We start from the raw sequence: 18,334 nt of genomic DNA on the forward strand, positions 1-18,334 counted from the left end.
ACCAAAACAACTTTCACACCAGATTTACAAATGGCTATCTACATATTTACATGATAGCTTTCAAAATTTTATGAACAATATTTTTTTAAGGATTTTCCCATTTACTCATAAGTTTTCCTCTATTCTATCTAAAGTTTGAAGGATGAAAGTAGATGGGCCTAGTTTTTTTGCAATTCGAAATGGTCCAAGCCACAATCTTTGAAACTTTGGGTGTTTTTCTTTATCTTCATGGGCTTTGTCCCATTTTAGGACTAAATCTCCAACATCAAAACTTTTGTCACTTACAGAATGACTATCAAACCATTGTTTGACAAGTTTCTGATGATTAATGAAAGTTTGATTGGCTTTGTTTCTACCTTCTTCTAGCTTAAAAATTTGGGCTAACATATGTTGTAAACTAGAACAAGGTTCTTCTTGTATAGATTGGACTAAGGATAGTGATCGTACAACAATGTTTGGGGATAATAGAGCTTCTTTACCATAAACCAATAAATAAGGGGACCTATTGAGGCTTTATCTGTAATCATATCAGTCCATAAGGTGTTGACAAGAATCTTAAGCCAATTCTTTTGATTGTCAACAAAAATCTTCTTAATGATTTTTAGAAGGTTTTTATTAGTGACTTTTGCTAAGTCATTACCCTAGGGATAATAGTTAGTAGTTTATTTAGGCATAATACTTTTTTGCATCAAAAATACTATAACTAGACGATAAGAAAAGTAAGTGGCATTGTCAAAAAGTAAAGTGTTCGGGAGGCCAAACCTAGTGATAATATTTTGTTCAATAAATAAAATAACTTGATTAGATGTAGTAGTTTTTAAAGGTATAGTTATATCCAACCATTTCGTAAAGAAATCAGTTACAATAAGAATGAATTTGTGTTTCTTAGACGAGTTTGGAACTATCTCATCAATGACGTCAAGTCCCCATTATTCAAAAGCTTGGTCGATGATGATTGGTTACAAGGGAAGCGTTGGGATTTTGACTCTTCATGTTGAAGTTTGACATATTTTGAATTTTTATACATAAGCATGTGCATCTTTGAATAAGGTTGGCCATTAGTAACCTACATGCAAAATTTTGTGAATAGTTGCGTCACCTCCAAAGTGACCATCAGTTAGTCCATCATGAAGTTCTTGTCAACTTTGTCAGCATCTATCTTTTCTAAACATTGAAGCAAGAAAGAATCATAATTATTTCGAAATAAAATACCATTAATGACTTGATATTGATTAGCTTTCATTCTCAAAGCACATTTTTTCTTAGAATCTAAATGTAAAGGTGTAGTACCATGAGTTAAATATTATATCAAATTAGCATATTGTAAATTAAGATTTGAGTTTACTTGTGTTTCTTGCACTTCCTGTTCATTAGACATGTCATCAGATTTAGAATCAATGGTTTGAGATATTAGTTTTCATAATATTTAACCACACACAATTTTAGTAGGTTTGATTTCAAGATCATATTCTTGAAAAGAAGTAACCCAATGGGCCCTTTTTCCTCCAAGGTACTTTTGTACCAACAAATTTCAAACTGTAGAAAATGAAACAAAACTTTGGCTTGGGATTAATTAAGAAAGGCATAAAATGTTTAATAGTCTTAAATACAACATACAATTGTTTCTCAACATCAAAGTACTTGAGTTTCGCTCCTTGAAAACTTGAACTATGAAAAGCAATTGGTACTTCAACCTCTTGATCATTTCTTTGTGTTAGCACAACTGCATAAGATAGATCAAATGTGAAATTATATAGAATAAACTCTTTATCATAATTATGAGAAAATAAAGTAGGAGCATATATGATAGCTTGTTTGATAGAACTAAAAGATTTCTTTTCAATATCATTCCACTTAAATGTATTATCTTTCTTAATCATGTTTTGCAAGGGTAGGACAATTTGAGTGAAATTAGGAACGAATCTCCTTACGAAATTGATTTGTCCAAGAAATGATTGCATGGATTTCTTGTTATGAGGTAGTGGAATGTCATATATAGTTTTAATTATATTATTAATTATATTAGGATCTATCGTAATACCTTCTTTTGACACAATGAATCCTAGTAATTTACCTTAATTGAATGCAAATAATTATTTTTTTGGATTTAATGAAATTCCATATTTATGAAATATTTCAAAACTTTGTTTTAAATAATGTATATGATGTGATCATTTATTTGAGAAGATGGTGATATCATCCAAATAAACAAAAACAAACCCGTTAATCAACCCCCTAAAAGAAATGTCCATTTCTCTTTGGAAAGTTGTGCCCACATTGATGAGCCCAAAAGGCATTTTCTAATATGTGTAGGCTCCCCATTTTGTTCTAAATTTTGTTTTGAGCCTATCCTTTGGGTGAAATAGGATTTGATTGTAATTGGAAAATCCATCTAGAAAATATAAAACTCATATCTCGACACAACCTAGAGTATTTGTTCCATAGGAGGTAGTGGGAAATTGTCTTTTTGCAAAGCCTTATTTAGGTTTATGAAATCAATACAAAGTTGAATGCCATCATTATTTTTCCTAATGGGAACAAGGTTTGAAACCCATTTAAAATATCTCATGGGAATGATGATTTGGATTTCAACAGTTTATTCAACTCAACTTTGATTTGAGGTTCTAGGTTTGGATGAACTTTACATCATTTTTGTTGGACAGGTTTTGATTGCAGCATAATGGGAATTATGTGTTGGATAATAGATGTATCAAATATTTTTAAGTCATCACATGACCATGCGAAAACATCCTTATATCGTTCGATAATATTGATTAAAGAAGTTCTCTCTACATGAATGCAACCTAATATTATACTTACATTTTGGGGATTTTGGTTTGTGCCTAAATTAATGACCTCAAAGTTCATCGTAGGACTATTGGTCTTAGTATTTATAATTTTTTTGAATTTGAACTTAAGGTCATAGAAGTATTTTAATTTAACCATATACTTAGGGATAAAAAAATTAGACCAAATATTATCACCTTTAAAATGTTTATCTATTGCAAGGTATGAGAATTATCATAGAGAATATGATTATAATATATGCCTTCGGAATCAATAAATATAATTATGTCATCATCATAGTTGAACACTCAGAAATTGGTGAAGTTATCCAAAATGGGAGGTTCAAAAATTCATTTTATGAAGAATCTATTAGGATTAAATATTCAGGAGGAATAAACTTAGAAGCAACATTAGCTAATAAATCAACACTAGGATTTTGCAATCCTGAAATAGTAGTGAAATTAAATGAAGAAAAATTACATATTAGATCTTGAACTAAATATTGGTAATTTTTTAAGTTATTGGAGATACAATGAATAGCATGTTCGACTTGTTTAATTACAATATTTGAATCACTAAACTCACATACATTCATGCTAATAACCTTTTTAAGTCCTTGTAATAATGCTTCATACTTAGGTATGTTGTTAGTACATTCAAATTCAAGTTCACCATCAGGGCTAGCAAGAATGCAACTTACACCAGCTTCGCCATTAGATTTTGATATGACAAATTATAAAGTCCAAAATATGTTATTTATAATATCATTTACATGACTATTTACCAAATGTACACAATGTTAGTCTGAGAGAATTTTTCGATTTCAAAAACATGAGAATATTGTTCAAAAGGAGATATTTGTGCAGTAAAATTCCCAAAGAGAGTCAAAAGAGTAATTTCTCATGATGGAATCTAGTGTGACGCTTGGTTCATTTTCTCCTCCTAAATCAGTAACAATGAATTTCATATGGTTTTCTCTATCCACTTTGATTTGAATAGGTTTTCCATTAGAGGGAAGCAGAAAGTGAGACAAATTGGTGGTAAGATAACCATTCATTTGTTGTAACCAATCTCAACTTATTATCAAACCATAATGTTCAAGAATATTTTCTATTATAATATCTATGATTTTATGGACTTGAGGTTTGTAGGATATCCTAATGAAAACATTTTGTAACTCCCCTAAGACCTTTACTTTTGTTCTATCTAACTATGCAAATTTGAATATATGATTTTTGAGGTTGAGCATTAATATTTAAATAAACTAAATAAAGGCATATTGTTAGAAGATTCACCAGAATCAACAAAGAAATTATCAATATTCTTGTTAAAGTTTTCAAAAGTAAGGCGAAAGGGAGGTGTATGTGAGTTGGACCTATCTCCAATCATAATATAATCAAACTGACTATTAGAAATAACATTTTGGTTAATCATGGTTTTTCCTTTTTTTGATGTAGTGATAGGAGAAAGAGGAGATTTATCGACATAATCTAAAGATTTCAATAGGATATTCTTTTGATATTTGAGTTTTCTTAACTTATGTTAGCTCTAGTTATTTTCATATCCTCTATGATGTCATATTTGACCTTTTCAGGGACAAATAAAGTTTTGGATGTTGTTGTATCTTCATTTGATGATTTATTTGAAGTGGTTGTCTGCTAAGGAGGATTTGAAGGAGAGGGAGTGTTTTTATTTATGGTTTGGATAGTTAAATCTTCTTCAAATGTTCCACTTATGTTCTAAAAAGAGCTCAAATATAATTATTTTCCTTCGTATTCTTCACTCTCTTTTTCACTTGCATATATTTCTTCAATTTCAAGATCAGAGATTTGACCACCAGGGGCTACTTGTGGGTTTCTCTTAAATTGTATAAATGGTTTCCTTGGTGTAGATACCTCAACTAATTTCTCTTTGACATTGAATATCTCACTCGCTATGATTTTCATGACTTTTTGTAAACTTTCCATGTCGAAACCATCTTTGTCCTTCTTTTCCTCTTTTATTGGGGCTTTCCCAGTGGGTTGAGAATTTTTAGGTTCTTTAGTTGAGGACTTGTTTGCAACACTAACCATTTCTTTTTTGACCTTCAAGGCTTCCTGCATGGCTTCATTCATAGTGGCCATTGCATCACGTTTAATAAAGATGGAAATAGACATAAGCAAGGAAGAAGTATAGAAACCTATTTGAATGTCTACTCTAGGTTTTGTTGTATCAGGCATTTTATTAAGAAGCTTGAAGAACCTTTGATTAAAGTACTTAATATTTTCCTTATGCCCCTTTTTTAGTCTAGATAATTCAACTAGGATAGTGGATGAGGTCTTATGATCTCCAAAATTTTTAATGAAAAGTTCTTCAAAAGTTTCCCAATTTTGAATGCAATTTGGTTGTAAGGAAAAATACCATGTTGAGGCATTTCCTTCGAATGTATCGGGGAAAATTTGAAAATCCACATCTTATTCTTCAACTCTCCTTAGGTTAAGAGCCAACATGAAATTTTTAATATGGTCCTCAGAGAGCTATTTTGATTCAGGATCAATCTTAGGTAGCCATTTTTCGGGTTTCTAGGAAGATCATGTTGAACACTAGGAAAATTAAATGCTTCCAATATTTGCCAATGGAAAAAAAAAATATTTTCTGTCCATATTGATGGTTTGTTGAGGTGGTTGGTTGTGGTGGAGGAACTACTACAAGGATTTGTGAAGGAGGTATTGGAGGTAGATTTTCACTAGCAATGACAACAATGCTAGGTTTCTTACGTGGTTGAGTTGGTAATTGAAGTTCAAGAGGTTTAATTTCTAGTTTAAGGCTTTGGGATCTAGTGAGAATCACCCTACTAAACAGAAGAGGATACAATAATTTCAAAATTAGAAGAAATTCGTGTTGATTGTCTTGGTCTCGCTAAGCCTTCAATTCTTTGTCTAATTGACTAGATGTCTTCAAAGAAAATTTGGTAATATGAGAATATTTTTGGAAGGTTTAGAGAAGGTGAATGAGTAAGCCATTGATGGAAGCGAGAATATAAGGGAGTATATATAGAGATAAATCATGGAGAGACTTCTTCAGAAGAAGCAAAAGGAACATAAGAGAAATATGGGGTAGGAAAATATAATTGTACAGGTGATAATGAGGGAAAAGGTATCGATTCAGATTGACTTGATGTGTCTTGTGACCTTTTTTCCATTCATTGCCTAATGGGCCTCCTTCTAGCACCAATATGTTGAAGCCTAGAAATTTTATAGATAAACATGAGAGGAATTTCCCAAACAGAGTCCTAATTAGACTCATTTCCATTGAAATGACAATCCTGATTGGTATTTTGGGACCAGTGAACCCTTCAGAAGGTGGTTTTCCAACATATGGATACTTTAAACAAATGGGAATAAAACCAAAGAAACTAAAAGATATGGACAAACTGTTTGAAATTAAACTAATCTACATACTTCTAAAATTATATAATTACCTACAAGCCTAGGCATTATATTTGCATGTACTTGAATAAAGAAAGATGTGTTAAGCCTTTTCTAATGTAAATTAAATAAAATGATACAAATGAAAATAAAACTATGAGAAAAGAAATGATATTCAAATAGTTGAAACAATTCTTAACTCAAAGCATCCAATTACATGTGTTAGGATCCATATTAAAACTAAATATGTGCATGAACAAAGAAAGATAATGACAATTTGAAAGATATAGATCTAACATAGTTCACTTGAAATTCTCCCACAAATTAATAGAATTCAATCAAATAAATTGAAATGAACTCATAAAACCCTACAACTTCCATGCACATATTACTAGCAACATATATGTATGAAGTAGAAAAATAAAGAGAACAATAAGTAGATTTAAATATATCCATTAGGGGAATTTTGAGGTATAAAATGGATCTCCTAAGGAAATTATAATATAATAGTGGAAATAATAAAAAAAGATTAGATTAGATCATCAAATTTTAGAAGAAAAAAAAAACTATATTTTCAACTCGTATTTTCAACTTATATCCCTATGGGTTTACTCAAATTTCGAGTGGAAAAACTTGTTGTATGCAGAATTTATTCCTCATCCAAGTAGAACCCATGTTGCATACTTTTGATGGGCCCTGCTACAAGAAAAATGAGAAAACATGAAAAAACGTGATTGCAATCACGTTTTTTCATGTATTTTTCATTGTTCGTGTAGTAAGGTCCATCGAAAGTATCTAACATGGGTATTCATTGGATGAGGAATTAAATTTTGCAACGAGTACTCATTCTCGAAATTTTAGTAAATATTTAAAGAAATAAGTTGAAAATACGAATTGAAAAAGTAGTTTTATTATTTTTTTATTCCAAAATGGTGAATCATCCCCATGGTTGACATCATCATCTTGAATCCTATTGGTTCTTATAAAGTTTATTTTGGTTGTACAATTTTCTTAGTAAGTCTATTTTAGACCTCAAAATTCCCCTAATATCATATGTATCATTTCTGTAAGAGCCCTATCCTAGGGCCTGTTAACAGATCTAATTTCTTCTAAAATCAAATGCGATAAGAGGCGATGACTTACTTACTTACACAGATTTTAAACAAATAAAATTTTATCATTTACATTCTAATCAGCATAAGTTAAGGTGAATATTTCATTCTAATAAACTTTACAATAGTCTATGGAGGAATAATTGTACCGATGGCTGATGGAGATACCTTTGTCCTCCTGCTCCTGCTGAACGCTCCTCTTGACGGACCCAACTGGATTTACCTCCCAACCAACTAGGAAATAATCCCTAGCCTGGGAAACCTCCATAGGTTCCCTAGCCTCCGAGCCCAATTCCAACCAGATGTAGTGTATGTGTTCAAGATGAAAAATCCAAACCAAGATAACTATACTTCCCCCTCTCAACAACCCAAGAAACCTCCACAGGTTCCTAAGGTCTCTAAAAACACAACAAGTCCAAACAATCACAACCAACCCCACAATCATAAGCAAGATCCAACATCCTCCTTTCTCCCTTCTCCCTTCCCTTTTATACCCTCCTTCCCTTCTCCATCTCAACCACCTCTCATTAATGTCATTAACTTCTCATCCATCCTTACAGTTGACTTCTCTTCTCCCAAGTAAGCTAGGAGTACATTTGGAAATGTGACATGAAAATAAAATTGGGAATTTAATGGGAAATGACTATGTCTTCTCCTAAGTAAATCTTAAAAGTACATTTGGGAATGTGAGATGAATATATATATTGATAATTAAATGGAGAGGACTATGTCTTCTCCCAAGTAAATGCGAGGGTACATTGGGGAATGTGAGATGTAATTACATGAAGAGGACCATGTCTTCACCCTAGTAAATGTGAGGGTACAGTGGGGAATGTGAAATGAATATATATATTGTTAATGAGTTGGAGAGAACCATGTCTTCTCCCAAGTAAATGTGAGAGTACATTGGGGAATGTGAGATGTAATTACATGGAGAGGACCATGTCTTCACCCTAGTAAATGTGAGGGTACATTGGGGAATGTGAAATGAATACATATATTATTTGAAATATTGGAAGGAGATCATATCCTACCTAATATTCAATTTGAGAAGGTAAGTGGGGAATTTGAATGATGGAAATCATGAATTTTATATTAGACCAATATTTCTCAATATTTTCAAATAATGTAAACATTAACATAATTTGCAGGATAAGATTTAAGGGGGCATTACAATTTCATATGCATATTAACTATGTTATATGTATATTGAAACTAAATAAGAAAAGACTTTGAGAACAAAAATAATAAAATTATTCAATACACCATACCATGAATTTCTACATGCACTGTCACAAACTAATCCAACTCAGTCGATAGCGACCAAAATATATTAATTTGTAGTAAAGCATAAAGAAACCAAATCTATTTCAAAAAATATAAGAGAATTTTACCAACAACAGGGCTAAGAAAATCACTCATATTATCTTCTCAATTGATTACATGTCCAAACAATCAACAAAAAATTCAAAGAATACTAGTGCTACTAAGCATTTCTTGAGAGTAGTAAAGCATAAAGAAACCAAATCTATTTCAAAAAATATAAGAGACTTTTACCAACAACAATGCTAAGAAAATCACTCATGTTAGCTTCTCAATTGATTACATGTCCAAACAATCATCAGAAAATTCAAAGAATACTAGTGCTATTAAGCATTTCTTGACAAAGTTTATGAACTCTTATTACAAAGGCAAAGCTCGTATCTCTCTAGTAAATTCTTTAAAACAGAAATAAAACTCCTTTAATTTGACATATTCCAATTGGTACAAGTTCTAACAGTGTATGTTCTGTTAGACCAGAGCATACATAACACACATCAGATTTATACTTAGAGACTTAGACGACAATAGTAGAGAATAATTCACAGAGACAGACAAATGGAGAAACAACAAGATTACTCAGTCAGAAATAGCGGAATAGATAAAACAATAGTGGAGAACATAAATCACTTAGCATTACATAACAGGCTTGGTCTTTGGCTTGCTTTCCATGGCCAGAGAAATTACAAATTTATAAAGGCTGAAGAAGGATCTAGAATCTTGTGTGTAATTTAGATGGAAATCTAGAAACTAAAGGCGGTGTAGAAGGATCTAGAATCCTGCATGTGATTTAGATGGAGATATAGAAACTAATGGCAGTGTAGAAGGATAATCCAATGCTCCCCGTATGTTTCGTGGCATGTGCTTAAATCTAGTGATGTGTCTGTTTACTAACCCCTGCAGGTTTTGGTGTAATGGAAATCGTGACTCCAACAAGTGGTATGAGAGCCAAAGGTCTCGAGTTCGAAACGCACATACCTCGCATTGGGGAGAGATTGTTGCGTGCTTAAATCTAGTCTGGACTACAACATGTTCAATCAAATTATTCATTTTGTTATCGAGTTTTCTCTCAACTACCGCAATAGCCAGCAACAAACTAATTTATATTGGGAAATGTGTTCTCCATATCATTCTTGGTGGTTGCCTTTCTACATTCGGATAATTTTCAATGCTTGAGAGTACGATATATACTCTATATAAATTTTTTGTTAGAACTAAATTTTAATTGCAACAAACTATTTTATATTGGGAAATGTGTTCTCCATATCATTCTTGGTGGTTGCCTTTCTACATTCGGATAATTTTCAATGTTTGAGAGTACGATATATACTCTATATAAATTTTTTGTTAGAACCAAATTTTAATTGCATACAGTGCGACATCCAGACCAAACGTAACATGACTAATGGGAATGCCTAGTTTTGAACATAAACTACCGTGCAGTGTCGAGAATATCCATGTTTAGAATAATGCTGAGCCATAAATTTTGAGATGATTTTAATTTTCGAAGACCGCCATCTACAGTATGTTTCGAATCATTTTGTTCATGCCGTGTTTCTTCTCAGATTTGTTGCCTGGCTGTGAGGTTTCAGGTGCCTGCAACCACAAATAAAATTTATTAATTAACAATTAAAAGCATTATTTATATCGAATACAGATTGCATACGCGGTTGCATGATAGTGAGGTGAAGTTTTTTTAATTGGTAATGGCATTGTGGATATTCCACGTGAATATGAAGGTTACAGTGCCTGGGAATGGCGAGAAATTCATTTAAAGAGGGTGCTTGACCCAAAAGGAGTCGGCATAATCGTGGCAGGTTGGCGGGCTTTTTGTATCAAATGGGAAAATGGACAGTGCATGGGTATGGAAAGGAGGGCGATCTTGTTTAAATATAATGCGTAGTATCTGAGCCTTAATATAGTTCTTATGTTAAACGAGTGAGCATATATATGAGCATGTATCGTGCAAGGGGTGAGTGGTACCGGGGATGAGATGAGTTGGCGCTCGGGCCTAGGTATAGATGGCAGCAAACAAAAAAATTAATTTTGTTGTGCGGCCACATATCCCATATTGGTTGAAAAAAATTAATTTATATTGTTTATATATGCAAGAGGTGAAAGGTATCAGGGTTGAGATAGATTTGGCGCTCAGCCTAGGTATAGATACCAGCAAATAAAAAATTGTTTTTTAATTTTGTTGTGTAGTGACATGTCCCCCATTGGTTGAAAATTTTTAATTTATATTGTTTATATCCGGTGTTGCTGGTGAGATAAATCAAGTAAGATGGAGAGAGAGGGTTGGGCCCCTCGACTGATGGTTATGAATCTTAAAAGAAATATATTTACATAATCCGGTGTTGCTGGTGAGATAAATCAAGTAAGATGGAGAGAGAGGGTTGGGCCCCTCGACTGATGGTTATGAATCTTAAAAGAAATATATTTACATAATTCCTACATGTCTACAGTGTTTTTTATTTTTATTTTTATTTTATATTTATATAATTGCTATTATATATAGCATAATATATTTATGTTACAATATGCATATATATTGTAATATAAGCTTTAATATTTACATAAATTATACTTACGTAAGCTTTAAAATTTACAATATTATTGTAATTTACAAGATAATAAAATTTACAATATTATTGTAATTTACAAGATAATAAAGTGATTTATTTAAAACTTTTTTATTCATTTATAATATTATTTTATAATAAATAAACTAATCAGCTTTTTTTTCAATCCAAAATGTATGAAGCAAAATGCTAAATCAATGAGTTACATTCAAAGCCCTATGTAAAATATAGCGATAAAAAATGCCACATTTCCCTATTCAGACCACTGTCGTCAACGTCGTCACTGAAAAAGAGGTTAAGTAAAGAACAAACAAACCTAGATGGCGTTAGTTTTGGCGTTAGTTTTCAAACATTATGTATAAATTTAGCAAAACAAGAGTTGTCGAAAAGTTGGGAAAGAAATGCATATAATGGAGTAACGAAAATCTGGAAAGACGAACCAAAGCAATGCAAACATATAAAGGGTCCCCATCTTATCAAAATAAAAAAGAGGGGATGTTGTCGCCATAGCAAGGTCTTCCAACTCCATTATTTGATGATCCATATATCGAGAGTCTACCTCTACTCAGAGTTTGTCATATGCACTTATGTCTAATGATGTCATCTGTGACACTTGGAGGGTGCATGGCCCATCTCGCACTTATGTCTAATGATGTCATCTGTGACACTTGGAGGGTGCATGGCCCATCTCACACAGATCAAGTACATATATACAGAACTTTTGACTCTTCTCGTCAAATTATACATTATTTATATTAAAATAAGTTTGTATTAGATTGCATTTATATTATAAGTTCATGTTAACATGTAGACACATCCCAACAATATGGATGAGCTTCTAAGGTCATCTGAGGGGGAAATTGATCAACCAAAGTAGCCTCCACCAGTGCATGTTTCCATGGTTTGGTCTCCTCCACCTCCACCTCCACCTAATCACACTCATGTGGAGGGGAGTCACTATGTACAATGGCACATGGACCGACAGTTAGGTAAAACTTTTTATTCCTAAGATTTCAACTTTTTTTTAAGTTACATGCATGTTAATTAATTTGTAAACTAATTATAATTTATCTTTTCCATTGTGTACATAGGCTCAAATGCAGTGTGGTGTCATGGTCATAATGACGTGGCAGCATGAGTAGGGTGTTGAGTATGGAGGCACTAATGATGTGATTCCATTGACGCTGGCCCTAATCATTGAACCACATGCACAGAAGAACCAAACCCAGATTGATCAAACCCCTATCCTACTCGACTTACATTTGGACACGAGTGAGGTTAGTAGATTCATATGTAATTAAATGTGGTTCAAAATCATTTATCTCTACATTGTTGTAAATAATGATCTAATTAATTTGAATTTGAATTTGCTACATTGTTGAAACAGATTTTGGATGCCATGTTTGACCAACAGTCACATAGGGGCACTAGTGGTACTTAGAGTGGATAGTTTGTATATTTCCAGGCCCATTTCATAGGACACATTCACATGTGATACAAAATTTGTATATTTTCATACATGGATTGTTTATGGATACATGAACATTATTTCAATTTATCGATGTTTATTATTTCAATTTATGGATGTTCGTGTATTTTAATTCGTATATATTTTCATATGGACAATTTATTGATACATTTATTATTTCAATTTATGGATATTTATTAATTCTTGTTTATGGATGTTCATTAAATTCTTATTTATGAATGTTAATTATTTCACTAGTTTAAAAAAATTTATAATATGATTTTTATTAAAAAAGATAACAATTTAAAATAAATTAATTAAAATACTAATATTTATATTTTAAAATATAATTTTACTTTGGAATCTTTACCAATCAAGAATTAACATTTACAAAATATTCATTTTGATTTCTAGTTTCATAGACTAGGAAAATAAGTACAATCTTATTATGATGCAAGTCACTTTGATACTTGAAATGAACTAAAATATATCATGTATCAATTTAATATTAAGCATGGAAAGAATTACAAATATGCTTCATATTGGCTTGTAAAAAGTGCATTTTAGTGCAATCAATGTATGTTAAAAACAATTAATGATATCTATAATTTATATAATTTTATGAACTTTCCTAAATTTACTTGGCTATCCAAGTATTTCAATCAATTCCTTATCTTAAGGTTCAAATAAAAAATACAAATATGATTGAAATAAGCTTTATTCAATTTTAAAAGATGTCTTGTAAATCACAAATAAATTTTACTCAATTTTATTTCTTTGGAGGTCATGTACAAGAGCGTAGTCATAACATGATATAAGTCATACCTATTGGAATTTAATATACTATATCAAAAAACAATTAATGACATGCTTCTATAATTTTATATAATTTTACGAATTTTCCTAAATTTACTTGGCTATCCAAGTATTTCAACAAATTTCTTATCTCAACATTCAAATAAAAAACACAAATAGGATTGAAATAAGTTTTATTCAATTTTAAAAGATGTCTTGTAAAGAACAAATAAGTTTTATTCAATTTTATTTCTTTTGAGGTCAACTACAAGAGCTTAGTCATAACATGGTATAACTCATATGTATTAGAATTTAATATACCAAAAAACAATTAATGATATATTTGTAGAATTTTATATAATTTTATGAACTTTCCAAAATTTACTTGCCTATCCATGTATTTCAATCAATTCCTTACCTTAAAATTCAATTAAAAACATTCAAGAAGTAAAATTTTACACGATATTCATTTTGATTTCTAGTTTCATAGACTAAGAATATAAGTACAATCTTGATGCAAGTCACTTTGATACTTAAAATGAACTATCAAAACATATCACATGTATCAATTTAATATTTAGCATGGAAATAATTACAAATATCCTTTGGCTATAGAAAGTTCCTTTTAGTGAAATCAATGTATGTTATTGCAATGATTTAATAAGTTATTTGAATTCTAAAGTCATCCATATGATAGTAAAAAATCTATATATGGAAATTTTTACAATCCGCCCATATACCATTGCAAACCCTTTTAAGTATTTCAAACAATTCATTTTCTTAACTTCAATTAAAAAATGCAAATAGGATTAAAATGAGTTTTATTCAATTTTTAAAAATCTCTCGTAAACAACAAATAAGTTTTATTCAATATTATTTCCTTTGAGGTTATCTGCAAGAGCTTAGTCATAACATGATATAAGTCATATGCATTGGAATTTAATAACAAAAAACAATATATTATATGTTTCTATAATTTTATATAGTGTTATGAACTTTCCTAAATTTACTTAGCTATTCAAGTATTTCAATCAATTCAACATCTTAAGTTCAATTAAAAAACACAAATAACTTGAATTACCTATATTTGCATGAATTTGTTGAATTAGATCATTTTCTTGTTCTCTGTCATTTTTTCTCATTCTTTCTTTAGCTTTTTCTAGCACTTCCTTTGTGCTTCCCACTTGTTCTCATTTTGGAGATGGAATTAATCCAATTTCCCATGTTTTTTTTGTCACTTTTTGTGTAATTTCCAAGTTATGTTATTTATCATGAACGAACATTTTTTGTTTTTTTTGTTTTTTTTATGAATGAACATATATATATATATATATATTCAGTGGAAGCAGGAGATTGATCAAGCTCCTAGGTCTGTAGCCTCTTAATCAATGTCAATTAATATAGTTGGTATTCGGTTGATGGGTAGTAATGTTCGGAAGGGTTCCATCGAGCTATAACAGCTTGTTCGAGCTATGATAGCTCGATCAAGCCTTTGTTTAACCACGTTGAGGACTTGATCGAGGGTTTCTTAAATAATTGATAGATTTATTTGAAATTTTATCACAAGCACTAGTGTTTTAGGCACTCGATCGAGCTACTAAGAGTACCCTGGTTGACTCAAGACAATATTTATCTTGTTGGAGTTGATCATGTTGGATTTGTGAAGGAATCCTCTATACAATGGAATGTGAGTATGGAATATGAGTTTGACATTTTTGAATTCATATGATATTTTTCATCTAATTTATTTTAAACATTATGCTCGAAATTTTTTTCACAGTTTCAAAGGCACTGAATAAAAAATCAATAACATAAAACAATCAAAATATTTTTTTTTCAAAAAAGTACCACCATTTTCTTTTATGAGTCTTGATAGTATTCTTAATTTTTGAATTTATTTAAATAGTAGAAAAAACCTTATGTGTCTCAAATGTAATTCAAATATTAATTTGCCAACTTCCAAAAAATAATAAAAAATTATAATTTTGAATAAAAACTTCAATTCAAAACAATAAATTTTTGAAATTTCAATCACCATATTTGGTCCAAAAGTATGACACACATATATAAAACAATTACTTTATTTATTATTTGGTTGTTTTTTATGTCCATAAACAATCCCGATATTGGAATGCAAAGCACCTTCTTACTCTTAGTGCAATCAATTCCAGTTTATTTTTTTTTGTTTGTTGTGAACTAATACAAATAAATATATCTTATTATAATCTTTGTTATTATTATTATCAGCATCATAAAATAAAATAAAAGTAACAATTTTTTTATTTTTAATTCTAACCAAAATAATTTTTTTTTTTTACTTTAAATACATAAATTTAAATTTACTTTAGACATCTCCTCCATAGTTCCTTGCAATTTTTGTTATTGCAAACTAACAAAATAAACATTTAGTTTTTTTCCCATTTACATGATGAACTCATAACTAAAATTAAATATTTTTTATTATTATTATAAAATTAACAATATTTCTAATTTCTAATTTTAACTTTAAAATATGAAACTAAATTTATTTTAAAATTAATTTATATTTTTAAGAGGTGGTAGGAGGGGAAGGGTGCTTTATGGCCCCAACTAAGTTAAAGTCCTGGAGCATTTCATGACAAACAACCAAATTGAAGCTTATGCCTTCTACCAAGGGATTTATTTAGTTAGACAAAAAAAAAATAGATAAATTCTCTCATTGTTTTGGGAGACAACTCCCTCCTTATTCAACACTTGGTGAAGGGATCCTCTCTGAGGGACAAAACATTAGAAAGCCTTATGAAAAGAATTAGGAAAGTATGGTTATTTTCAATAACATATTTCCATGTTTTCTATTATTTCAATAAAGATAGAGACTTATGTACTAATGAAAGTGTAAATTAAGATTGGGAGATTTAAAAATCAATGGCCCAATCAAGCCTTTTCCTATTCCTTAGAGCTAAATGAATTGACATTATGTACTTATGAAGCATTGCATTCTCAATTAATAATAGTACGACATGTAAATTTTTTAATTTCAAACTAAAACCTAATTATGTTAATAGACATGTCTATTTTAGAACAAGGCCTCTAACATTTTAATTTAATTATCAATAATTATTAGATGGATCATAGATATTTAAACTCCATACAATAGTCAAGAATATTCTTAGTATTCATAAATTAAATATTGAGATTTATTTCAAAAATAATTATGTCTCTTATGTTTTTTTAATTAAATTTATTAATTTAAAAATCAACATATAAATAAGTATGATGAAATAAATTATGATTTTTTCTCCTAATAAATTTTCATAATTAAAAATAATATTAATTTAAATGTATATATTTTCTTATATAATAATAATTTTAAATAAAATTATAATTTAATTAATTTGTGATTTTTTATTTTTTTATTCTCGCCATTTTGATTTATATGATTATGTTAAAATTATATTCATTGCCATTCAGTCACAACCCTTCCCTCGGCAAAGGCAAGATTCTGATTTATTTTTTAATTGGATATAGCATAATCAGAACATCAAACTTATCAATTCCACTGACAAGCTATCAGATTGAACCACTGAATCCTCTATTCAATTCCACACTTACAATTCCACTGACAAGCTATCAGATTCAACCATTGAATTCACTATTCAATTCCACACGTAGGTTTCTAACATTCAGTAGAATTAACCCCCAAACATTTATTTTTAACGTCTAGCATTTTTCTCAGGTGCCGCTCCGCTGTACCTAGACACAGAAACGCATGCTGTTGTTGGGAACTAACTGTTACCTGAGTGGCACCAACAATGGCATAAATTAGTTAAACTCAAAAGACCAACTTCATTACAGAAATTCCTGGGAAAATAACATGGAAGATATATGTCAAAATCGCTGCAACAATTCATTCATGCATTCCAAGAAAGCAAAGCAATCAAGAAATGTTTGACTCACACGGAGGAAGGGTGAGATGGCATTTGGCAGGCAGCTGCATTGCGAGGCCGCGGTCGACCCCTGGAAAAGGAGGGCCGTTAACGACGAGACATAGGCATTGAAGCCCAGCTGCCTCAACCGCGTTGCAGCAGCTTGGAAGTGGAATGGCGGCAATTGAGGGATCAACAGCCATCCTGCATGGCAGAAGCCTCAGAAGACTCGACACCACAGTGTCGCACATTGGCTCAATACCCACTGCGTCGCACGCATTTACTAACCCTGCAATCGCAATAAGCAAGAGGATGGCTGATGCTCCCTTGTTCTGCTTTGAGTTTATTCTGATGGGAGCCATGGATTAAAAACAAAACAGTATTAAGGATATATGATACTGGGAAAGAATTACCTAGTGCACCAGAGGATTGATGCATGCAAACTAAACCCTAGATAAAATATATAGGTGAACTGGTGCTGATCAGACCAGTATCATGAGATTGTCGTTGAAGTCATCCATTCGAGGTGGTCTTTGCCGAATTGAGACCGAATATTTTTCTTACTACTCATGCAATAGGGTTCTCTATGCTCTAACAAATTGGGCAGGGAGGGTTCTCTATGCTCTCAGAGACTGGGCAGACCGTTCGAACATGCAACACTCATGGAAAAAAATAATCATGTGTAATTGTTATACAGAATCTTGCATCTGAGAATTATTTGAAGGGCAATGCCCTAATTTGCAATACCCTAATCGGTTTTCATGTGTTAAAAAATGAAAAGATATACAAGTCTCGTGTCATTCTGCTAAAAATTACCCCCATATATATATATATATATATATATATAATTTATTAAATATAAGTTATTGATAATTAAATATGAGTGAAGTTCAAGGAAAATTTATACTAAAAAAATATTTTCTGATGTGAAATATATAAATATGATAATTCACTAACA

General features: G+C 30.9%; 1 protein-coding gene across 1 annotated transcript; it reads right to left on the bottom strand.

The window, feature by feature from the left end:
* Positions 1-17,387: 17,387 nt before the first annotated feature.
* LOC149208502 (Bifunctional inhibitor/lipid-transfer protein/seed storage 2S albumin superfamily protein) lies at positions 17,388-17,738 on the bottom strand. Its single transcript, XM_089398361.1, has one exon. The coding sequence runs from the start codon at positions 17,736-17,738 to the stop codon at positions 17,388-17,390; it is 351 nt and encodes a 116-aa protein (XP_089254487.1).
* Between the last annotated feature and the right edge of the window lie 596 nt (positions 17,739-18,334).

Source organism: Pinus tabuliformis, chromosome 1_2 (genome assembly GCF_031772625.1).
Source record: "Pinus tabuliformis cultivar Carrire ecotype Pingquan chromosome 1_2, CPIR1, whole genome shotgun sequence".
Taxonomy (NCBI): domain Eukaryota; kingdom Viridiplantae; phylum Streptophyta; class Pinopsida; order Pinales; family Pinaceae; genus Pinus; species Pinus tabuliformis.

Excerpts from the sequence above, each read along its gene's own strand:
- LOC149208502 (XM_089398361.1), bottom strand. The coding sequence starts at position 17,738 with ATGGCTCCCATCAGAATAAACTCAAAGCAGAACAAGGGAGCATCAGCC.